The 26,426-nt window shown below is 41.5% G+C and overlaps 1 protein-coding gene across 1 annotated transcript; it reads right to left on the bottom strand.

The window, feature by feature from the left end:
- Positions 1-634: 634 nt before the first annotated feature.
- cbln1 (cerebellin 1 precursor) lies at positions 635-26,426 on the bottom strand. The gene is made up of 3 exons (XM_080874229.1): positions 25,738-26,426; positions 24,418-24,537; positions 635-2,793 (listed from the first exon to the last, which is right to left on the bottom strand). The coding sequence occupies exons 1-3, from the start codon at positions 25,993-25,995 to the stop codon at positions 2,596-2,598; spliced, it is 576 nt and encodes a 191-aa protein (XP_080730355.1). The 5' UTR covers positions 25,996-26,426; the 3' UTR covers positions 635-2,595.

Genomic DNA, 26,426 nt, shown 5'->3' with positions numbered 1-26,426 from the left:
TAAAGAAAAGATGTGAAAAGCGGGAATACAAGGAGAATCAAGTGTTGGAAAAACAAACGATGAACAGAGGACATGACTTCAGGTGAAGAAGAACAGTGAAAGCAGGAAGAACAGGAGGAAGGAGGGATCGGGAAGAAGACGGGAGATGATGTTGATGTTTGCTTGTTATTCCAGCACTAATTTTCCCCCTGGAGCTCATTAGAGTCTGGAGAGGAACAAACCACAAAACCTTAAAAATCAACAGAGTGGGGAGAGAAAGAGAGACAGAGTGGGGTGAGAGAGAGTGTATGAGCATAAAAAAGCAGTAAATGGAAAAGGAGGAATGAGAGTGAAGGACCAGGGGAGACAGAAAGGAGGACAGAGGTAGTGGAGAAGAACACGATCAAGCAGATTTCAGTCAGTGTGTGTTTAAGGTGACTCACTGAAAAGCTCCATAGGTCCAAAACACACACATGCACACAGACACACACATGCACACAGACACACACATGCACACAGACACACGCACACGGTCATATACAGTGAACACAGCCCACCGTTAGACATGTCATCAGGGATCAACGAGTTTCTGCTTGTTTTTCAAGACTGAACAAAATAAAGTACGAGGACAGGCTTAAAGTAGGTTTAAGAAAAATAAAAGTACCATTTAGTTTTATTGATTTCTTCAGAGCAAATAAATAAGAAAACAGTAGATAAATCGATTTGATTGATTCATAAATCAAATATTGTCATAGTCTAAATATTCACATGTAATTTACAGTCAAATAATAATAATAATGATAATAATAAAAGTACCTTTTAGCTATAGTTTATTTTATATAAGTAGTAGTCTCAGCTTTTTAGCCACAACTTGGTTTGACCCAAAACAAAAACAAGAAGCATGTTTTCATCAGAAGAGCAATGGCAGCCTCAGATTTCCACACAATCACTAAGTTTCATTTAGAATATTTTTTTCATTATATAACACTGAAGTACGGAAATACAGATACTGTAGTCATCAACCAGATTACGTTTTCAGTATTAGTATTACCATTATTTTCATCTTAAAACCAGGAGAATAGAAATGGTGGCTTAGATTTCATTATATTTATATATCCATTTGTATCTCATCATATATATATATATATATATATATAATTTTGTAAAGTTGAAGGTTGTTTCATTGTCCACAGTCCACATTGAAGAAAAGCAGGAAAGGATCCGTGCTAGGAGGCAAATGAGCAGCAGCGGATAAAGTACACACATGAGGAAGGGAGGATGGAGGGGATAACAGAGGTGTGCTAAAAGGAAGCCAAACCTGCACTTGTGGGTAAACAGCATAGTTAAAGAGAGAAAAGGGATCCTACATGGAGATACTATATCTAAAACATGGCAGCAGTGACAGGGAGGAAGCAGACTGACTGTACGGGTGAAAGGACAGGTGCACAGAAGCCTGATTCAGAGTCGTGATTAAAACAGTGGAGGAACAAAGTAAAGTATTACTTCCTGTTTGACTATCAGTGTTCGGTTCATTAGATATAGACACCAGAGATTGATGGAGAAGTATTGAGTACCTGACTAGAGAGTGGAGACGGTTTATTAAACTGAACTGTTCTGTCTTCTACTGACTTTTGTTCTCCCCAGTTGCACTTTGTATACAAGTTTAATGACTGCCTACTAATGGACCACGAGTCTTAGTGGGTGGGGTGGGGGCACTCGGATGAGTGTAGAAAAAACTTCAGTTTATTGTAGAAAAATGTTGTCGCCTAAACACACACAGCAAAGTATTTAAGCCATGTTTTCCTAACCTTGACCCCACTGCTACGAGCGCTGAACCATAACCATTACAAAGCTGAATCCTGCTACGTGCTAAATATAATGAAGAGGAGAAACAGGCGTGTGTTTAAAGAACAAATGATGCATTTATTGTAAAAGGCTTGTGATTATGATGATAAATAAAAGGTTAGCCCCTGATTCTGTGATCAGACTTTACTGTTTACACTCTAAAAAGTATAGTTTGGCTTCAGGGGAAGAAGCTGATCCAAAATCAGTGGCGTTTATGTCGAGCATGAGAAAAACACAAACACACATATGGGCACAGTAAACTGGGGTTAGCGAGGAATAGTTGCTCAAGTAATATTGGTCAAAGCTTATGCAGATGGTGATCGATGAAGAAATGATGGGATTGTGGGGACAGGAGGGAGGGTTACACGTGGGCTTCAGAACACTCTGGACCATATCAGTGATCGATCTGTCAGCAGAGTATAGAAAAGGTTTTGGCTGTCCAAAGCTGCAGTCAAGCCACGAGGAAACAGAGGGAGGAGAAGGATGCATGAAAGGATGGATGAAAAGAAGAAGCAAAGTGAAGAAGCTGACCGTACACTCTCATGTGCCGGCTCTGTAACTTTCTCACATCACGCTCATATCTCTCTAACATCTCATCCTTCCTCTGCAGCGTCCCAAACACAAGTCTGTTGTCATGTTTCCCTCCCATCTTAACCATGTCCTTTTTCTTCTTCCTCCACCTGCCTTTTCGTCATCTTCCTTTTGCTTTCCAGCTTCCACCAGCTCGTCCTCCTTTGTTTCCATCCCTGCACCTCCTCCTCCTCTTCCTCTCTACATGGGGAACACCAGGAAGCCTGAGAAGGTGGAGTATTTCCATCCTCCCATTAGGTTTCCTCTCTCCAATTTGAGGTAGGCCCGGTCTCCCTTCTCCATCTGGATCAGAACACCATTGCTGGCTGCCTCACGCGTCACGTCCTGGTCCCCGGCAAATGCCGAAATCACTGGCCAACCGTTGTGCATCAGGCTCACCTGGATGAAAAGGACAGACGGCGTATAGAATGAAAAGTGTGGAAAAGAGACAAACAGTCCTCAAGTTGCTCACAGAAGCAGGAACATATGGCATGGCAGACTTCCAAAACACTCAGTGCAATAATGATGCTTCCATGAGGACTAACAGCATCGTATTTCTGGACTTTTTAGTTGTCATATTTTAAAGAGGAAACGCATGGAAAGATTTCATTTGAAGCTTTGTGCTCTGCACATTATCCACTTGTAGAAAGACAGAGATATGCGCACAAACACTCACACAGTGTCTGATTCAACAAATGTTTCCGTGGGGAATAACATCTTCTTCTTCTTACAGAGAGACGAAGCTGTGAGCGCTGTGTCCCCTCCCTCGCCCAGGTTCAAACCTGACAACGGCTTTCATCGCTTCGCTTCTGAGCTACAGCAGAAAAACAAGCGCTCCCTATATGTTTCCCCCTTACACTTCACTTAAACAAAATCATCGATTCGTTCTACTTCTGGTACCTGCGAACGTCTGTTTATGCAGGAACACACTTTATAAACCCTGTGAGATTACAGACCGTCCTGTGAGAAGTCTCACTGCAACCTGATAAGAGAAGCAACACAATGTTTCTGTTGTACTGCCTTTCTTCAGGTTCTTGTACGAGTCTTGTTTTTTACAACACTAGGGTGGCTGATGTGAGTTTGTTATGTCATGCTCCTATTTTAAAATACAATCATAAGATGTTAAAATGTGCCTAAAACTAATTATTTTCTGCAGGAATCACTGACGTGAAAAATAGATTTTCCAGCATAAAAAATATTTATTAATTAGAATAATAAAAAACGCTGCCGATAGCTCGGTCTCTATCTTACACCAGCAGTATAGATGCGAGACGCTTTCACCAGGCTGTGTGCAGTGAAGCTCCTCACAGGTGAAACTGTCAGCCTGGAGTTTGACTGTTTCAAAGAAAGAGAAAGTGAAGCTGCAGGAAATGTGTTGGGGTTTTTTGGTCACACCAACACAATTTTTTTGCATTCACTGGATTTCCCCCTCTATCCCAAAATGAAATTCAACTTAAAAGTTAGCTTTTTTGTCCTTTTCTGATCTGATGGAGACCCAGAGTACACTCCAGAGGCAGATGTGCAGGCTAGTTAATAATCTAGGAATCTACTGGAGGCTGGAAATGTCAAAGAATGACCTTGGAAGGGCAATCAGCCATCGATATCTTATTTTTCTCCAAGTGAAAACTATATGGTCACACCTAATGCACACATTAGTAAATGTAACAGAGTATGTTGTATCTCAAACTGGTGGACAACTTCTTGGATGGCTAGATGGATTAAAAGATGGACTGGGCACTATTCTTCTACCACTCGTTCCTTTAAAACTCCCAACATATATTGTCATCTGCTTCCTGGTGCACAGAAACAACACGCTGGCTGTTTGTTTCTGTCCAGGTCACTCTGGTGTAGTAGTGTTTTCATTTTCAACAAGCTGACTGCAGTTTGAAAGATTTTGATTCCTTAAACAAACGTCATACAGGCCATGTTACCTGTCTACATGATCTTTACAGTATGGACATCAGGAAGAAAAACTCAAATTTACAGCTGAGAGCTAAACATGTCAAAATATTTCTGTTTGCTCTCGAGGTAAAAAACTGTAAAACCGTCACCAACTGATGGAACACAGTCATAAACATCCCATAATTATACACTTATCCAAGTCATTCTGCCTGATGGTCAGGAGTGTGTGTGTGTGTGTGTGTGTGTGTGTGTGTGTGTGTGTGTGTGTGTGTGTGTGTGTGTGTGTGTGTGTGTGGGCAGGAGATGGAGAGCCTGTCAGAGTCAAGGGCTCTCTTGGCCCAGCACTCCTCTTAATAGCAAACTGAACATGGCGACTCAGACTGTATCTGCATGTGTGGGTGCGTGTGTGCAGCTTTGAACAGGCAGCTTTGAATCTGATGGAAAATACTCAGACTATACTGAAATTATTTTTTTAATTCTTACAAAGGAAACGCGGCACAGGTCATGGACAAATTTACATTTCACTATCGGCTGAAAACGCAGTCACTGAGTTTATTACACCAGATAAATGTGAATTATTTGCTTTTACATTTACAATGAAGTATTAGCAGAAAGACAGATTTGTTGCCACACGTAAAATATCACTCTAAACCACTCACTAAAATAATCGTAGATCTCAGGCTAATATATGTGAGACCTTGGGCAGATTTCAATTTCATAAAATTGAAATTTCATCAGTAAAGCTGAAATTAAATTCATTGCTGACACCAAACATTTTTTTCCCGTCTTTGACTGTGCTGTACATCACAGTAACAGGGTTTGGGTCATGTTTGGGTTATGGTAGGGTTCAATTCAATTCAATTCAAACTGATCGTGGACTTCAGGAAGACCAGGAAACACTTGACCCCTGTTTCAATCCAGGGGGTCAGTGTTGACATTGTGGAGGACTATAAATACCTTGGAGTACACATTGACAATAAACTGGACTGGGCTAAAAACACCACAGCACTTTACAGGAAGGGCCAGAGTCGTCTCTATTTTTTGAGGCGACTGAGGTCCTTCAACATCTGCCAGAAAATGCTGAGGATTTTCTATGAGTCTGTGGTGGCCAGTGCGATCCTCTATGCTGTTGCATGCTGGGGGAGCAGGCTGAGGGTCGCAGATGCCAACAGACTTAATAAACTGATCCGTAAGGCCAGCAATGTTGTGGGGATGGAGCTGGACTCCCTCAAGGTGGTGTCGGAGAGGCGGATGCTGTCCAAGATAAAGACAATGTTGGATAACACCTCCCACCCACTCCATGACATGTTGGTCAGTCACAGGAGCTCGTTCAGTGAGAGACTGAGATTACCGAAAAGCACCACTGAACGACACAGGAAATCATTCCTGCCTGTGGCCATCTCCCTGTACAACGCATCCACTTAACACACTGTTTGCTGCTACAACTACACATGTTTCTTTTCCAAATATTTATTTATAAGTGACTTATGTATGTATGTATATATATATATGTATATATTGTACTATTCTTAGTTAGCGTATTGTCTGTCTTGTCTTAATGTTGGTTTAAAATGGAGCACTGTAACAAAAAATAATTTCCCCCAGGGATCAATAAAGTATTCTGATTCTGATTCTGAATTCAATTCAATTTTATTTATATAGCGCCAAATCACAACAACAGTCGCCTCAATATCTTTATATTGTACAGTAGATCGTACAATAATAGATACAGAGAAAAACCCAACAATCATATGACCCCCTATGAGCAGCACTTTGGCGACAGTGGGAAGGAAAAACTCCCTTTTAACAGGAAGAAACCTCCAGCAGAACCAGGCTCGGGGAGGGGCGGGGCCATCTGCTGTGATTGGTTGGGGTGAGAGAAGGAAGACAGGATGAAGACATGCTGTGGAAGAGAGACAGAGGTTAATAACAGATATGATTCAATGCAGAGAGGTCTGTTAACACATAGTGAGTGAGAAAGGTGACTGGAAAGGAAAAACTCAATGCATCATGGGAATCCCCGGCAGCCTATGTCTATTGCAGCATAACTAAGGGAGGATTCAGGCTCACCTGGTCCAGCCCTAACTATATGCTTTAGCAAAAAGGAAAGTTTGAAGCCTAATCTTGAAAGTAGAGATAGTGTCTGTCTCCTGAATCCAAACTGGAAGCTGGTTCCACAGAAGAGGGGCCTGAAAACTGAAGGCTCTGCCTCCCATTCTACTTTTAAATACTCTAGGAACAACAAGTAGGCCTGCAGAGCGAGAGCGAAGTGCTCTAATAGGGTGATATGGTGCTACAAGGTCATTAAGATAAGATGGGGCCTGATTATTTAAGACCTTGTGTGTGAGGAGCAGGATTTTGAATTCTGGATTTAACAGGAAGCCAAAACAGGAGAAATCTGCTCTCTCTTTCTAGTCCCTGTCAGGACTCTTGCTGTAGCATTTTGGATTAGCTGAAGGCTTTCAGGGAGTTTTTAGGACTTCCTGATAATAATGAATTACAGTCGTCCAGCCTGGAAGTAATAAATGCATGAACTAGTTTTTCAGCGTCACTCTGAGACAGGATATTTCTAACTTTAGAGATGTTGCACAAATGGAAGAAAGCAGTCTTACATATTTGTTTAATATGTGCGTTGAAGGACATGTCCTGGTCAAAAATGACTCCAAGGTTCCTCACAGCGTTACTGGAGGCCAAGGTAATGCCATCCAGAGTAAGAATCTGCTTAGATACCATATTTCTAAGATTTTCAGGGCCGAGTACAATAACCTCAGTTTGATCTGAAGTAAGAAGCAGAAAGTTAGCGGCCATCCAGGTCTTTATGTCTTTAAGACATTCCTGCAGTTTAACTCATTGGTGTGTGTTATCTGGCTTCATGGACAGATAGAGCTGGGTGTCATCTGCATAGCAGTGTAAATGTATGCTATGTCTTCTAATGATGCTGCCTAAGGGAAGCATGTATAATGTAAACAGAATTGGTCCTAGCACTGAACCCTGTGGAACTCCATAATTAACCTCAGTGTGTGAAGAGGACTCTCCATTTACATGCACAAACTGGAGTCTATTAGATAGATATGATACAAACCACTGCAGCACAGTACCTGTAATACCTACAGCATGTTCTAATCGCTCTAATAGGATATTATGGTCGACAGTATCGAACGCTGCACTGAGGTCTAGCAGGACAAGCACAGAGATGAGTCCACTGTCAGAGGCCATAAGAAGATCATTTGTAACCTTCACTAAAGCTGTTTCTGTGCTGTGATGAGCTCTGAAACCTGACTGAAACTCTTCAAATAAACCTCTGCAGATGATCTGTTAGCTGTTTGACAACTACTCTTTCAAGGATGTTTGATATAAAGGAAGGTTGGAGATTGGCCAATAATTAGCTAAGACTGCTGGGTCTAGAGATGCTTTTTGAGTAAAGGTTTAACTACAGCCAGCTTGAAGGCCTGTGGTACATAGCCGATCATTAGAGATAGGTTGATCATATTTAAGATCGAAGAATTAATTAATGGCAGGACTTCTTTGAGCAGTTTTGTAGGAATGGGGTCTAAAAGACACGTTGATGGTTTGGAGGAAGTAATTATTGAAGTTAACTCAGAAAGATCAATTAGAGAAAAAGAGTCTAACTTAACATCGATGGTACTAAGAGTAGCTGTAGATAATATTACATCTGTGGGATGATTACTGGGAATTTTTTCTCTAATGATAAAAATTTTATTTGTGAAGAAGTTCATGAAGTCATTACTAGTTAACGTTAAAGGGATTGTTGGCTCAACAGAGCTCTGACTGTTTGTCAGCCTGGCTACAGAGCTGAAGAGAAACCTGGGGTTGTTCTTATTTTCTTCAATCAGTGATGAATAGTAAGATGTTCTGGCTTTGTGGAGGGCTTTCTTATAAAGCAACAAACTATTTCTCCAGGCTAAATGATGATCCTCTAAATTTGTGACAGACCATTTCCTCTCCAGATTACGAGTCATCTGCTTTAGGCTACGTGTTTGAGAATTATACCACGGAGTCAGGTACTTCTGATTAGAGACCTTAGTTTTCACAGGAGCTACAGTATCCAGAGTCGTACGTAGTGAGGAGGTGAAATTATTAACAAGATAATCGACCTCTGTTGGAGTAGCGTTCAGATAGCTGCTCTGCTCTGTGTTGGTACAGGGCATTGAAGATGATAACAGTGGGTGGATTATATTCTTAAACTTAGTTACAGCGCTTTCAGAAAGACATCTACTGTGATAAAGTCTACTCTCCACTGCTGTGTAATCAATTATTGTAAATGTAAATGTTATCAGGAAATGATCAGACAGGAGAGGGTTTTCAGGAAACACTGTTAAATGTTCAGTTTCTATGCCATATGTTAAAACAAGATCTAGAGTGTGATTAAAGTGGTGGGTGGGTTCTTTTACATTTTGAGAGAAGCCAATTGAGTCTAATAACAGATTAAATGCCATGTTGAGGCTGTCATTTTTAGCATCTACATGGATGTTAAAATCACCCACAATAATTATTTTATCTGAGCTCAGAACTAAATTAGATATAAAGTCTGAGAAATCAGACAGAAACTCTGTGTAAGGCCCAGGTGGACGATAGATGATAACAAGTAAGACTGGTTTCTGAGTTTACAGCTAGGGTGGATGAGGCGAAGCATCAGGCTTTCAAATGAATTAAAAGTCTGTCTTGGTCTTTCATTAATTAATATGCTAGTGTGAAAAATTGCTGCCACACTGCCCCCTCGGCCTGTGCTTCGAGGTTTCTGGTAGTTAGAATGACTCGGGGGTGTTGATTCATTTAAACTAACATAATCATCCTGTTGCAACCAGGTTTCTGTAAGGCAGAGTAAATCGATTTGTTGATCAATTATTAAGTCATGTACTAACAGAGACTTGGAGGAGAGAGACCTAATATTTAATAATCCACATTTCACTGTTTTACTCTTTGGTTCAGATGTGGATACTGTATTGTTCTTTCTTTGTAATTGTTTATGTTTAAGTTGTTTGTTGCTGGTTTTTAGTTTGTTTTTTGTCTGTGTGGGAGCTGACACAGTCTCTATGGAGATGGGTTTTTGGGGGGGTAGCAGGAGGAGAGAAGCTGCAGAGAGGCGTGTAAGACTGCAACTCTGCTTCCTGGTCCCAACTCTGGTTAGTCATATTTTGGGGGGTTTAATAAATTTGTCCATATTTCTAGAAATGAGAGCTGCTCCATCCAAAGTGGGATGGATGCCGTCTCTCCTAACAAGACCAGGTTTCCTCCAGAAGGTTTGCCAATTATCTATGAAGCCCACATCGTTTCTGGGACACCACTCAGACAGCCAGCAATTTAAGGAGAACATGCGGCTAAACATGTCACTCCTGGTCTGATTGGGGAGACCAGAGAAAACTACAGAGTCCCACATTGTTTTGGCAAATTTACACACCGATTCGATATTGATTTTAGTGACCTCCGATTGTTGTAACCAGGTGTCATTACTGCCGACGTGAATTGTGTTTTATTTTACATTTACCCTTAGCCAGCAGTTTTAAATTTCCTTCAATGTCGCCTGCTCTGGCCCCTGGAAGACAATTGACTATGGTTGCCGGTGTCTCTAGCTTCACGTCTGAGAACAGAATCACCAATTACCAGAGTTTGACCCCTGGCAGGTGTGTCGCTGAGTGGGGAAAAACGGTTAGACACATGAACGGGTTGGTGGTGTACCTGGGGTTTCTGTTTAAGACTATGCTTCCTCCTCACCGTCACCAAGCCGCCCTCTTTCCCCAGCTGCTTGGGGTCTGCCGGGGAACAGCTAGCGGGGCCTACGCTATCTTCGGCTGCACCAGCTACAGGGGCCTGGCTAGCTATGGGTGAATGAAGGGTGTGAAGCCGAGTCTCCAATTCAGTAATCCTGGCCTCCAGAGCTGCAAATATGCTACATTTGTTACAGATATTACTGCTAAAGGAGGCCGAGGAGTAACTAAACATCTGACACAATGAGCAGGAGGGACAGGTGAAGAGGCCATGCTGCTAACGAGTCGGCTACGAGCTAAGCCAAGCTAGCGAAACAGTACAGAGACAGTGAGTGAATACTTTGGCTATAAATTAGGTAGTGAGTACACAGAGAGTGTGCTTCGGATGAAGCATGTGAAGATTATACTATGAAAGAAAATGTATCTAAAAGTTTTTAACTAAATTGCTAAGCAGATAAGCTACTCAAAAACACCACTGTGTTTGAGCAGAAACAGGAAGTGATACTCTACCACAGAGAGAGCGACACCAAGTGACAGCGCCCCTGTAGCTGGTGCAGCCGAAGGGTCATGTTTGGGTTAGGTTTGGGTCATGTTTGGTTCATGTTTGGGTCATGTTTGGGTCATGTTTGGTTCATGTTTGGGTTAGGTTTGGGTCATGTTTGGGTCATGTTTGGGTCATGTTTGGGTTAGGTTTGGGTCATGTTTGGGTCATGTTTGGGTCATGTTTGGGTTAGGTTTGGTTCATGTAAGGGTCATGTTTGGGTTAGGTTTGGGTCATGTTTGGGTTAGGGAAACCAAGATGGAAGCTCAGTCGCCAAAGGCGGCCGGGCTTCAATGCACAGGCCTTCCTTAGTCTCCACTCAAGGGTCCACATGGTCCCACTACAGACCTGTAAGAGGGCTTTATTCCTCATTCACAATTGGGGATATCAGTTGTTTTTCAGTTGGATTAGAGGAGGAGGGATAGGTGAGGGGAGAGCGAGAGAGAGGAAGAGCAAGGGGGGAAGAGAGGGAGAGAAAAGGAGAGAGGGGGGGAAGAGAGGGAGATAAGAGGAGAGAGAGGGAGAGAGGGGGGGGAAGGGAGAGAAAATGAGAGAGAGAGAGAGAGAGAGAGAGAGAGAGAGAGGAGGAGAGAAAATGAGAGGGGGGGAGGGGAGAGGAGAGGGGGAGAGAGGGGAAAGGTTAGGTTTAGGGCTCAAATAAATCCCGGCATGGGGTTTAGTGAGGTTAGGTTTAGGATAAGTCTCAGGGTGGGATGTTAGAACCGTGTGTGTTGAATGGGACATAACAGCACTAGAAACACATATAGAACAATAACTATGTACATCACACCAGACGTGTTTTTCAACATCCTCTTTCATTCAGTGCCCTGGGATACATTGTGTCTAATTTGGCAATCCAAACTTTTTCAGCCGTCCTCCTCTGCTGGACTGACCATGTGGGATTTGCCTGTATCACAGTCGCCTTCACAGATTCCCAGCCATGAGATACAAAGTGTCTTACCAGGTACTTATGGGTGTTCTTTCTCTTTGAGATATTGTGCCTGTTCTGTGTGAATCTGGTCAACAGTGTATTACGTGTCTCCCCGACATACTGGATACCACATTTTGTACAGGTGACCAAGTATATACAGTTTTTAGATCTGGGAGTGCCTTTGCACTGTCAGGGTTAGGTTAGGGTTAGGGGGGAGACTAACCAGAGGAAAGCAATGGAGGTGTGTCGGTATGAGAGGAGAGTACGTTGTATGTGGCCGTCTTACCTCAACTTTGAACATCCAGTAAAGTTTCAAACAGCAGTCAGAATATTAAATCACTTCGGCATCTTTGCGTTTATTGAGCTAAAAAGATATCTGGAAGTTATAAACAGACATTCTAGGTTAAGTGCACTCAGGAAGTCTTCATTTGTAAATGACTAAATTATGAATTGTTATTCATACACCTAAAGCATTAAACTAAATTGAAGGTTATAGGAAACTATATTTGATGAGTGATGATCTTAATCACGCTAAACCTTCTCATCAGATTAAAGGCACCGACTTCTTTCCAGTGATGAAGGACTGAATGATGTATAAAAAATATTAAATATAAAGTCTGTAAAACGAAACTTTTGCTCAGAGGCGATCAGATGTAAAACAGCAGCAGGTCAAACTTTGACAAATGTATCCCTAAGTGTGGTTGATGGCCTCTAAGATTCACTCACAGAATCAAAACTCTAACTGTATTTCATGGATGCCATCCATTCATCTGAGACACTGCCTCAGTGTAATGCTTACATTTAAAGAACATCATGTACACAATAAAAATATCTCTATGAACAGCTAATACGTGGACTGATGAGGCAATTTTTGAAATCAAATATATACGCCGGGGATGCACAATCTATTTTTGCTGATAACCAGTGATTTCCTTTGACGATTCATCTGGTGACACTGTCACTGACACCTTCAGTACTACTGTATGTGTCTAACTGGAGGTTAAGTTTTGCATTTGTATTGCAACTCCAGACTGTGAAAAAGAAAAACGCTGCTTTAGTGCATGCATTGATTGATTGTAGTCATTACTCTGTTTCCAAGAGTCTTCAATCACTGAAGAGAGATGAGCCTGGATTGCTTCAACACAAATATACTAATATCAACACTGGATCCCATCCTGCTATGCAAGCATCATCAATATCTGCATCACTTCAACTGATCTTTGAGTGATAATGTCCAAAGGAAACAAGTACAGAAGCAGAGAAATCTAAACATTACTCTTCGTTGATGCTTGATGAATGTATGAACTTGTATTTTTATGTACCAACTCTTTCTTGTTTCAAATAAAAAACATCAAGTACTTCCTCCACCATGTCAAATATCAAGCTGGGCCCAGTACACTTAGAATACAGATGAGGATCACAAAGCTAAAGAGAACATTTTATGTGGAGAGATGCATCCGAAGACTCCGGGTTAGCCTTATTAACCCTTCATATCATAATATAAAATAATCATTAGAAGGGGAGAGACAGGAGAAGCAGAAGAAAACCAGGCAGAGATATCAGGATGGGAACACACACAGACGAACAACAGATGAAAAGTAGGCCATTAAACACAGGAACAGGCAGAAAGACAGCAGAGACGGAGGGGGGACATGGTTCGTGTCCAGTGTGCGTGTAATGCTTCCAAAGAGAGACAGAGATGGCAGACAAGGAAGAGCCAGCATCACTACATCACTCCGTTACCCTCAGATAAACACAAGAGCACACACAACTACCCAGCCATTCAACCAAGTCACTCCTGGGGACACCTACAAACTAAGCCTCCATCCCTCCAGTCCCGCATGGTTCCCCACATATACATGAAACACACACGTGATCTCTCTACCTGTCAAAATGTGTTCCCCTGCTGTCCCTGCACACTTGCAAAATTCAAACATGGGCAGGCTTTTCTATCAGTTAGAATCGGGGTGGGGGGCTGCACACACTTTGTTAAAACACAATGACAGGACAATGAGGGGACAGTGCCAAGTGGGCTTGTGTGATTTGTGTCCAGCCAAGTCGGGCTCCAACATGTGAGACACCACAGCAGCTAACAAATCATTTGATAGCTTGATGATGATTTTAATTCAGACTGTAACACATGAGGTCTATGAACAGAGGACATATGAATAAAGTCATGTTTTCAGATTTGGATGTGTTTCTGTGTTACAGGGTCAGTGATGTATGGTTCTAATAAAGCTGTGACAGTGGCTTTGGAAGGATGAGACTGCAGTCAGCACACACACACACACACACACACACACCTGTACAAATAAAAAAACCGCATTGGCTGTGCTTCTGTGTGGCCATCTACCCACCCCACCCTCACACTCAGCTACACCTACACTCATTCAATTAGCAGCCATAAATATAAAAGCATGATAATAGGGCTTCGCGTCATGTCAGGCCGCGATCGATCTGCATTCATTAATGCATAAGCACCAATTAACTGGCTGAGTAATGGAAAGGAGAGACAGAATAACGAAGGAGAGTGAGAGAAGAAGAAGGAAGCGCAGAGAAAGGAGAGAGAGACGGCTGCACTGGCAGGAGGATGTCGGAGAGGGCCGAGAGACAGCAAAGACAGAATCTGTCTTTCTCTATGCAAATAGAATTTGTCTGACGTCTCCGTGCTGCACTTAATGTTTAACGACACGATGACATCCTGTTATTGCATCATCAATTCCTGTCCGGTTGTCTGTCTTGACATGACAATGATACTCTTCTGGTGGTCCCCCACCCTTTTCATCTTTCTTCTTTTCAACACGTTTCCTTTTCTCTCATCTTTTGGTTTCCCTTCTTTTTCCCCACTGGACCTTTCACATTTTCATTTTCATCCACACTTTACAGACACAGAGTGATGATACATAAGCTACATAATGGTGCATCTGTCTGAGGACTGTGACACCTCCGTCTTTAAAACAGCAAGTTTCCAGAGTTTTCTAAAGTTCCTCCAGGGTCATTGTGAAGATGGCTAAAGATAACAAAAACAAAAGAAGGCTGTGTGCCTCAGTGGGTAAGGATGGATACGATGGATATTCTGTATGCACTCTAAGTCAAAGTGCGTGCCTCTGAAATCGTTTAGTGGTAATATTGTTTGAGAAACGTTGAATATATTAATTGGCCCACTCCTATTAGTTAGGGTCCACCCATTCATTTCCCTACACAGCAGCATGAGCAGAGAAGCTTAGACGTCGCCGTCCACCTCCGCCAAGCCGAGCAATGTCATCTCTTTCAAACTAGAGGAATATATAGAAAACAAGCGAAAGGATTTGGTCGGAGTGCAGAAGAGGATTTACGATGAGGATGGGATTCAAACCCACACGCACAAAGCACAACAGATTAGCAGTCCAGCGCCTCATCGGACACCTTCGGTCCTTCGAGCCTGGTTCTGTTGGAACTTTCTTCCTGCTAAAAGGGTGTTTTCTTTGCCACTTTCACCAAGTGCTCGCTCATAAGGGGTCGTCAGACTGTTGGGCTTTTCCTCCATGCTTGTTGCATCTTTATCCTTTAATAATGAAAATGAAGCACCTTCAGCTGATTGCTGTGATTTGTCTCTGTGTAAATAAAACAGAATTGAAATGAAATGGAATTTAAATCAAAAGTAAATGTAAACAGGCAGTCTGCCCCACCCACAGCCAGGATAATGGAATAATCCTGAAGGGCTCTGCTTTCTCTGTGAAGGATGTTAACACATTAGCACATTAGTCATGACAAATCAACAGTATGGAAACAACAGCAGTTCCTGGTATAACACAACACTAACAGAAGGACTAGTGATAACAAGCACAATAGGAGTCAAAGGAGCTTGCAAAGAAAAGCGTCTGGACTTCTTCTTTCTTTCTTAAAGAAGTCCAGACGCTTTTCTTTGCAAGCTCCTTTGACTACGATGACCTGGATGACTGAGAACCTTCACAGACAACCACAATAGGAATATTCATAGATAATTACAGCAGTACCACTTCTTAATGGATGAACAGTAAACCTGAGGTTTCTGGCTAAACTCAGTAAATTGATCATTTCCACTATCATGCTTTGCATTTTGGGGGGGAAAGCTTTCACTGTTTCACAAGCTGAATCATTATGTGAATGTGGAGCATGTTTGCTGTTATTTAGGTCATCTCTGCATGTTTATTTTGTGCTATCGACCATCTTCTCTATTTTCAGATTTTCTGCTTTTGTTGTTGCACCATTTCATCCGATTTTGAGGAAACAGTAGCTGCTTTCTCGAATACAATAAGGAAAAGGAATCTCAAAGTGGGTAATGGCTGTGTTTTGTAATCATTTAAAAAAGGCATTTTTTACCATTCCAGATGAAACATGTGCATAAAAGGAACTCGGAGACAAAGCTGTGTGTGCACAGCGACCGTATGCTGCTAATTTGAAGTTACGATTGTGAAGCGAGCAATCAAGAGTGTACATCCAGTATAACCAGAGCATTATCGTTCCTAACATACGATTTGTCACAGTCGTCCGTATGTTACACATTGGGATGACAACGTGTTGGTATAACAGTCATATATTAGAAAAAGCACAGAAAGTTATTGTGTAGTTATTGTTCACTCTGATAACAAATAATACACAAAGTATTCTAACACACAAAACCAGAACTGGCCTCTCCAGTCTTCAGATGTATTAACTCAGTGATCACTGCTGCTTCTTCTCCTTTGCCAGCTGTCTGACTGTCACTGTCCTTAATTTCTGCTTCAGTACGTCTGATTGTTTTCGTTTGGTAGCAGGAAGCCTCATTAGGAATGAGTTTCCAGATGCCATTTTGAAAACAGGCACAGAAGAAATGACTCACTGACCAAAGCAGGTACAGAACTTTTGAAAGAAAGCACACAAACTCTGTGGTCACAAAGTTTAACAAAAGAACTATTTGACCCTATTTCAGCATTGCTTAATTACTTTTACATCTTAACATGAAGTCGTTTTGATCCTATTTTCTGTATTAAAGGCTCAAGATAAGGAAAGTAGCAGCTGTTACACAGAGACTAACGACGTTTTTCACCTCAGTCTCATGCTCAGCAGGTTTGCGGGTGTTCGGTAACGGGCCTCTGGGGTCATCTCCTGGCAGTTCAAACTTTTAATACCCAGAGAAAACCAAAATGTGTAATCTGTCGTTGGCGTCTACCACACTAACTTTATTTGTCCCGTCACACTGAACTGTGGGACCGTTTTGCTTGGTCCGTGTGTTTCACTGAGCTTGAAGTAAACGTGCTGTCTTCACTTCACCTGGCTGTCCCCATTACTGTGTGTGTCAGACCATAAAGTATATCACAGCATCGTTTGACTGTCGTCATCAACCTTTGAAGAAAAAAGCTGGGTTTCTGTGTAATCAGTTATATTCATATACGAACGCAGTTTGGAGACATCCAGTTTGTTGCAGCTGTGAGTGAAATCTTTGCGCTGTTTGCACTGTTAAGGAATACTTAAAAAGAAGTGCTAACAATGTGTCCCAAGTTAGCAACAGACTTATTGTGATGAGGACTGGGCTGATAAGGCTGCACTGACGGCATCACTACAGCAGCTGCTTTACTAAAGGAGTCAAACACACTGAACAGCTCCAGATAGAAAGAAGCCTGGATTTTCCTGGAGTGTTTTATAGCAACATTTACATTTTTACATAGAATATATAAAAGAATGACCAACATTTGCTGAAAATGCTACATTTGCCCTTTCATCTACACAGTTGATAACAGAATCTAAACACAACATAATATCAAACATGATTGTCATCATTATTACATTACAGGACAGCGATGTTAGAACTGATAGCAGCATATTTTTCCTGGGCGCTGTTCTGGCACTCGTACCAATTTAATGCAGGTCTCATTCGAGTTGGATGTTTTGGGGTATTTGTTGATGTTTTCTGACATGTTATATTGTAAACAATCAATGAATGCTTCACTTTGAAGAACATGGATTGGCACGTGCTGCCTAACTGTCATCCACTGGCACAAATGACTGTTTTCTGTTCAAAGCACTCTGAAAAGTTGATTTGGTGCTTTTGTAAAGAGTTTCTGTGAAAATGATCAAAAAATGAAACAGCATTTATTCAAAGAGATGGAGGCAACCAGAGAAAAGGTCACAACTGAACTGTGCGCACACACACACACACAGACTCACACAGGCACAAAAACAGATCTTAACAAATGTCAGCAGATCACACCCGTCTTCATCGATACTGCCTCAGGGAACAACATCATTAATTTGAGGAAACCGCTGGGCAGAGCCTTCAACTGTCTTTTTTTGTTGTTGTTTTTTCCCCACTGGTGAAAGTCAGAAAAACATGCAACTCTGGATCTGTTGCCAAATGTCAAACCACATGAAAGATAATTAAGACAGATCATCTGAAAACTCCAACAAGACCAGATGGTCCTATGAGTCTCTAATATTTATATTACACACACCATAAGCCAGAGGAAATTGAATATACCCACAATTCAGCTACTTAAATTATTTATACCATGCAATAAAACACAGAGTACAAGAAAGACAAACGTCAAAATCAAATAAAACTGAATCTAAAATTATACCGAGCAAAGCACTGAACCTCAGACTAAGTGCCCATCATATCATAATGCTACAGACTGTGTGTACTGTCTGTGGTATTAACACAGCTGCCCTGTTTCATCTTGCAGCCGTGCAGACACACACCTTGCGTCTGCTAAATGCAAGAGTTGTTTTTACTCTGGTAATTAACAGGAAGCGGTTTTGTGTGGTGCAAGTCCAGCCACGAATGGCTAAAAGTTTTTTCCTATAATCCTGAGAGCTAAATTTAAATATTGCTCTTTGTTTAGAGAGATGTCAGTGAGATATGTAAATCTTTTCACATTATGTCCTAATGACTCATTTGTTACATCAACCCTGTTCGATTTAAAGAAAATGAATATCCAAAGAACGCCGACTCCTCCTCTCTTTCACACATGAGCATAAATTCAGTGCAACCTTTGCGAGACTGAGCACAGGTTCATTAGATAAATACGACACCAAGCATCTGGCTGGCAGACTGTGTGTCACTGTATAAATCTGTGTGTATCACTTCAATAGAATCAAGTTGTACCTGCCACCCTTTTGGTGGGAAAAAGCAAATCCCCCACAATGTAACAAAATAAGTCATTTAATTGAAAGGATAAAACTGTACTGTCCTCTGACGCAGTGAAAACAAGGGTGTGTGTGTGTGTGTGTGTGTGTGTGTGTGTGTGTGTGTGTGTGTGTGTGTGTGTGTGTGTGTGTGTGTGTGTGTGAACTATAAATGAAAAGGAAAAGCGTAGAAACATCTTCTTTGTTATTAGATGCTCACAATACAGAACATTTTGAATATATGTATTCTACATAAATCATAATATTGTGTAGCTATTAATTACCTCTCACATTTTAACGATGTTCTGTATATTCGCCTGTTTATCACTTTACTCTGGAAGAGCGCAGTGTTTTCTAATCAAATGCTTCATCTTCTGACAATCGCCCAACCAAACTCATTGAAATGTCAGAGTGTGCAAAAAACGAATACATGGCAAACGCTCAAAGGTGACTTTCTGTTTGACCTCCTGGCATATTTTTCATAACACAACCAAAAGGCATAGCTCTGCATTCTTAGATTCTTATTAGTGTCGGCTGACTATTGATGAGTATCAGTTAATTGGGAAATTTGCATGATCTGTAAATTATAATTAGCATAAAGTAAGTCCAAGAATAAAAATGGGTGGATCTTTTGTGCCACACTAATGCAGAGCCACAGCAGTTTATTGAGGAATGTGTCTCCTGCTTAAAGCATCACCGTGGATCCATCCTCACTGTTACTAACACCTGGCACAATTGTTTTTGGCTGGCAAGAATTTTTTCTTCTTCAAACACTTCTATGTTTTCTTACCTTTTATGGGGCATTTAAGTGTAACAGAGCCAGATGGAAGCTTAGGAGAGCGGAGTGACACAGGTCACAGGTACACCGCTGGAATAAAACCAAAGCACAGACACGTGTGTGCTGTAACCATGTAGCTAACAGGACGCTACCAAAAATGTATGTTGTTTACAAATGTTGTGATATTTTCACATGAGGGTGGCATTGCTTGTGTATCGACTTGGTACAATGTGGTGCGTATATAGGGTGGTTTTACATTACAGTTGAGCCCTGAATCACAAATGCTAATGGTGGTACCCATTTGGCTTTAAAACGCAGCTGATCACTGAAATTTGTATGTGTCCTCGTATATGTACCCTTTATATAAAATTTAATACAGTGATTTTTAGATGACCATAACGGTTGCACTGGTGTGAAACAGTAGACCGACTGATTACCTGTAGAGCAATGCTTACCCTTGCCATACTTTCAAGTCAAGAAAACCTAAGAACAGATAAGATGTTTATTTATGTGGCTTTGACTCGCCTCTCATTTCCACTGCATGAAACACTCTCTGAACCAGGAGCAGAAGCCTATCGTATTTCTATTATTTATTTGTTATATTTCATGCAGGTCATTCTGTTCACGGTGCAACAGATCCATGTGCAGTACAGTCTGCTCCACATTAATGCTAGGTTACCTGGGTTTCAGTCTATTCTTTTAATTGAAGCTACGTAGTTTAACTTTTTCCCATTTCCAGCAATAAAATCAAATAAATATTATCATCACGGTACAATGTGCACCATAATTATAATGTGTATTTGTTGACCTTCATCGGCATTACCACTAGTGGTAATTTACTGTGCCAATCCTTGTTGTAGTGTTTAACGCTCTACATTAGATACACTTTGAACAAGTGACAGGTGCTAAATGGCTACACATATATTACGTGTTGGCGCTACACTGGGTGCTGGGGCAGCCTTCGGTTTGAAACAAGCTGTTTTAGCTCACTCCTTTTAAGGCCAACCGCCCTTTTTTCTCCTGACCGGCTCCACCTTACAAACACACAGAATATGTGAACAGCGGATGGGTGGTGCCTTTAGTGGTCAACGCCAGAACTGTGCCTGAGACAACTGAATGAAAAAATACTTTGACATCATCCAAAGTCAAGAAGTGTTGAAGACTTTAAAGTTCAGTTATTAAAAACTTCAGCCATCTTTCATATGGGCGTCTAGCATTTTAACATAAAGGCATCAAAGAGCACTTTTTAAACAATGTTTGTACGCTTGTTTGAATTCAGTGCTGAATAGTGTCAGACGAGGCAGCAGGTTCTTTCAGGCCCTAGCTTGAAACTACGACCGTTTGCCATTTTCAGAAATCATTTTTTAATCTTTTTGGCGTGATAATTATTTGCCGTGTCTTAACACACACCTCGGTTGAGGTAACGTGGCCTCCCATTTTTGTGCTTGTGTCTAATAAATGTGTTATCTGCAGTGGAGAGCAGCACGGAGGAGTCACACTATATTAAATAAACTGTTTGAGGATATTTAAGTACGTTTAGAAGGAATGTGGCTTATGCAAATGTTCATCTCAGTGGTGTGTGCACGTATCAATCTTTAAAAGTGTTTTTAAAACAGAATTTGCCAACACTTTAATGAAGTGGTGCTTCTATGGCAAAACCACTTGAGACATGACTAAAAACTATGGCCTTATGTAACGCAGTAACATGTATACTGTGAATTTATAGATCTTATATCAATGTTCTTGGAGTGTATAATTGTCAAAATATACTCCTATTTATTTAAATAGATTTTTAATACTGTACATTCTAAAAAAAAAATAGATTTGACCAAATCTGATTCAAACTATGCTCTTTGTAATATCTTATTACATGTTACTGTGTAATCAGAATAATTACTTTTTAATGTAACTAATAGCAGCACTGCTCAGAATATGAAGCAGTTGAAATATTTAACGTTTTGCTTCAAATGCAATTTTTTACTTTTAAGCTTAAACAACTGATAAACTGGCATTCTTTATAATATCATTCAGATAAATGTGATTTCATGTGCCACAGTAAGTGACGACAGTTACCAACGGTGATGGTAAACATGCGTCTCAGTGTCACTGTGGATGTAGCAGACTAACGTTATATTGGGCCCCTGTGGTCTTCTTGCTATAGTGTAGTGAACACCGGGTTTCTGTACTGCATGACTTCTGAAATCGTGTTGAGCAGCACTTCTGTACATTTGCTTTCTGTATAGCAATATAAACATCTGTATATAATCTGCTCCTATTGCACTTCTGATTAGATGCAAACTGTTAGCCTGTATTTATACATGTGTAATGACAATAAAGATGTTTTATTTGAATGACCCCACTCACTTTAAGCTGAGAATAAAAAACGTTGCCTTGGGAATACATGTAGGTGTGTTAGGGACATGTGCAACTACTTGGTCGAAGAGCTGTGTGTAAAAAGGTAACATTTCTTGTTATTGGGCCGTGTACTATGAGCAGCTTGAAGTCAAGCCTCTGGGTTTTTGCTCTAAATGGGAAAATCCAAGTAACAGAAAGGCCTATAATACACACAGCGTGAGGCATTTTAGCTGTTCTTTGTGTCACTTTCAGAGCTACAGGCCGGCTTTGACTTGAGGCTTTTATGAAAGCTACTTCTGAATATGCTCACATGCTTAAAATACTGCTGTAAAATATCTCCTTTTTACATTGTAAAACCAGATGGCAATATATTTTTCATAATGTTCTGCTGGATCTTTTACTAACAAAAACTAGAATTGTTTATAGGTCGCTAAAATGAATATCCAGTGCAAATTTCACAGAGATAATTGAAACCAATTTTTAAAACAATGCAAACATCTACTTAGTAATAACAAGCTGTTGATAATAGGCTGTGATCCTGTGTTTTGATAAAGTTGCTGCGCAGTGGTCAAAGAGCTTATTAACCTCTGTTTACTACCTCCAGTAATTTTCAATATAGATTATCACGTCTTCAAAAATGCACAAAAAATAAACATCTAATTAAAAATCAGCCCACTGAAGTCTACCAGCACCTTGTGTGAACGTCTTATTGATATTTGAGTTACAGATGTGAAACATTCAGAATTCATGATGTGGAATTTATTTCTTTTATTTGTTTTGAGTGCTGTGGCACATGCTGCAAATGCAACTCATTTTCACAAGTGGCAAAATATTTCATAGCTATACAGTCCGTGATTTTTATAAACACTGTAAATAAGCCCCCTATTAGCCGACATGGATGGCTAGAGCGATACGAGCTCCCTTTAGATGGGAGAATATGCCGCGTTTCATTTTCCATATGTATTTTTAATTCGGAGGCATAAAGCAAAGACACCCACATTACCTCTCTGAACCTCCCAGATAAACAGGCAGATCCGTGCACCGGAAAAGACTGATGAGACGGAACAAAATGTTTATCCTTTCCTACATGTATGCAGCATTTGCTAATCAATAGCGACTCGTGATATTTGGCTTTTTCCTGTCTCATTTGTTCGTTCTCTTCCCGTTTGGTCCATTATGTCTCCTTTTCTCTTTCATGCATTCCTGTCTCTCCTTTCCATTTCTATCATCCCCCATTTTCCTCTCCTTTGTCCTCTCACCCCTGTGCGCCCACCCCCTTCTTCTCCATCCCCTTGTCCCTCTTTTTTTTTAATTTACTCTCAACTGCTACTCTTTTCCTGCTGTCTTTCGTCTCCTGCATGCACCACAGTAGCTGCCTCTAAGGCAATCAAACAGTGGGAGTTTTCAACACAGCAGATGCGCTGGATGGATGGGAGGAGGATGAGTGGAAGAGGTTGAGGGTGAGCAGCACGCAGGCTGGATGCTTGGAGGAGAGAGGACAACCTACACTGGTCTATTTTATGTCAGAAAGCATGCCAGAATAAAGCTTCTTCGAATCATCCACAATCAGTTTTCAACAGTTATTGATTTTAAAATGTTTAAGACTTCAGAGGGCTTATATTGAACAGGACTTAGCCCAAAGTGCTTTTAAAACTCAAAGTTTTTACTTTTATATCTCGTAGCTATAAATGATAATGTGACAGTACCAAGAGTCAAGCGTTTGCCATCCAGCATCTTCTGCATACAGGCACACACACACAGCTTTCCCTCTCAAATATTGCCCGCTCTCCTCGCTGCTGTTATTGTTGTTTCTTCCACTGCCATGCTAATTAATGCAAGACTCCAATAATAATGTATAAGTAGCAAAACATAATGCCAAAGCCTCAGGGGAGCCAACAGCATAATTACACAACGGATTAAATTGCAAGACTTACATTGTAATTAACGCTGTGTGGCTTGTAAAGCATCATCACACGCATGTTAAATGTTAAAAATGGGACTGCTTAAGAGCTTCCTATCACTTGACACATCAAAAGAAATGTGGAAACTACAGCTAAGCTATAAGAGGAGTAATTAGTGGGATAAAAGAAGACTTGTGACGGACCACACTCCAGGCGGTGCATGCGAGTGAGGGTGTGACAAACAAATAAATAGAAAACATGTTACTTCTACTTAAAACCTGTTTGTGTGTGACGTTGTGTGCTTGAGGGAGAAAATTAAAATGCCTGTCTGTGTTTGCTCTCTTCAAAATCTCTTCTAAATAATCAAAATCTTCCTGTCGTCTCATTTTGTCAGGGAAAGAGACAGAGGGGGATGTTGCTGTCCGTGGTGCTGAAAGTAAAGACGCCGGAGCCACGCACCCCTCGCGCTCACCACAGCAGCCCCATCCTCCTGCTGGTTACACAGGCTTCATTTGGCTCCATCCTCTGTGCATGTATTGATTAATTATGATTGGCCCAGCAGGTGGCGGAGGGCTAGCTTTCACACTATTAACGGCGGCCTCTGCTGTTGTTGTCTCTGGAGAAAGACGTCTCAAACATCTAATGACCGACGGTGCAGCTCATGTTCGACTTATATGGGCAAGAACATTCAGCTGTCACGCAGTGTGGTCGAAAAGCAGAAAAGCACAGGTACACACACACACGACAAATACACAAACAGGCGTTACCTGTATAGTTTGGCGATTGTAGACTTTAACTACGTGGAAGTTAAAACTGTAAATTCCTTTCCGTGGTGCAATGAAGTTACTTCTCTCTTCGTCAAAATTCCTCCCAACATTTACAAGAACCTGAAAGACAGACAGACAGAAAGAAATTCACTGGTACAAGCGCTTTGTCATGCTGTGCGAAACACAACTGCAACCAACTCAAAATATTTTTATTTCAAAACTGACTTGACGAGGAAACAAACTAATTTGTGCTGCCCTTTGGGAGAAAATGGATTCTTATACAGCCAAATGCTTCATCCAGAATTTCTTCTATTGTTTATTTGGTGTGGAATTGACTAATCCATTCAACCCACGTGTTTCTGGAGCAGACACCCTGTTAAGACTCTTGTGCCCCCCGCCCCAGACCACACACTCAGATTCACTCATGTAGATGGAAAACTCTCTGCTTTTTATCGGGGATTTTTCTCCTTGTCAGAACTTCTAAACTTTATGGGGACTGGAAGGGAACTTGATCGAGCTTTCAAATGAATTTTTCAATTATGCACTCCTGCAGCCAAATGTCTGATTTTATGGATGGAGGCGAATTATGACGTGAAATTGAACGGCAGTTTGAGGGAGAATTAACCTTTAACGGCAGCCGGGTACGATCTCACTCTCGTGACCTTCCCTTACTAAATTATTTGGAGAGATGTCAGTTCCCATATCCCACCCCGTCAGCTCAAAAAGTTGAGATATTGAAAAGCCTCGCATACCTGGCTACACAGCCACTTTACCAATAAAATTTACTACCTAAAAAATGAATCCACAGTCTGTTATCTCCGACAGCCAACACCACCGGAGACACGATGCATCTGCGCACAGCTCCGCCGCTGTGGTATTATCTATCCCCCAAGTTAACCCGGATACTTGTTTTTCGTCTTTCTAATGGTCTTACGCAACATGTCTGTTGACTAAGTGGAGTATTTGTTGCGCACATTCTAAATTCGTAGTTTGCGGGAAGGCGAAGCGGAATATCTGTGGTGCTCTAACGTGCAGGGGGAAAATGCCAGTTTTATTCCTGACGCCTTTGTGACATCGACTAAATTATATTTTACCCCCACCCCCGCCATCAGTAGTAAAAACTGTCTTCCCAGCATATTAATACAGTTCACCTAAAACAGCACGCATTCTATAGTCTACACAATAAAACAGATCATCTGAAACTTTTATGTCTTACAACATTCCTTCTTCAGGTTGTAAGAAGATAAAAACAGACAAACACTGAGCTGGAATCTTTTTTTCTTCTCTCTGTCACATTGGACTATATCTTTTGTCTCCTACCCGATCGAAGTAGATGACCATAGTCCGGTTGCTCATCTCGGAGGGCTCGTGGTTGGTGTTCCTGACTGCGGAGAACGCCACCTTTGCGCTTCCCGAGCGCACCGAGATCCCGAGCGCTGTGCCCGTGGGGTCCGAGGTCGGGTTGGAGTCGCACACCACGAGGCACTTTCCCTCCAGGACGATTGGTTCCGTCTCGTTCTGAGCGCGGACCGGACTCGCCGCAAGCCACACGGCACTTAAAAGGCAAAACGCCAGCATGCCGGAACCGAGCAGTGAACTTGTTCAGGTCGTCTTCACACCTCAAACCGGAGTGGGTCTATTCCCCTTTTTAAAAAAAAATGTCAGGTAGGAAGAGTTTCCCACTGTTCCTCGATTAACCTTAAAAGGTTCGTTTTACAACTAGGTGCTACTCCGCTTTCTTGGATTTAATTAGCCTAACGTGAACTCCCTGGCGGAGTGTCTCAAACCCAGATGGTTTAGTTTTAGGCGTCTCTGCTCCTTTTTTCAACAATTGCTTTATTAACCCGTATCTCCAGGCGAGTCCCCAGTTTTCACCTGTTCCTTTCCTGTTTTCCCACCTCTCGGCAGCTTATCTGTCACTTGGAAACACAGTAAGGGAGAGTCGTGCGCGCAGCGGAAGGGCCCTGGACGAGTGACGAGGCAGCAGAACTCATAGCGCAGAGGGGGGA

Source organism: Rhamphochromis sp. 'chilingali' (assembly GCF_963969265.1).
Source record: "Rhamphochromis sp. 'chilingali' genome assembly, chromosome: 2".
NCBI classification, from domain to species: Eukaryota; Metazoa; Chordata; class Actinopteri; order Cichliformes; family Cichlidae; genus Rhamphochromis; species Rhamphochromis sp. 'chilingali'.
The sequence above is the reverse complement of the archived record's forward strand: the minus strand, read 5'-3'. Positions and strand labels throughout refer to the sequence as shown.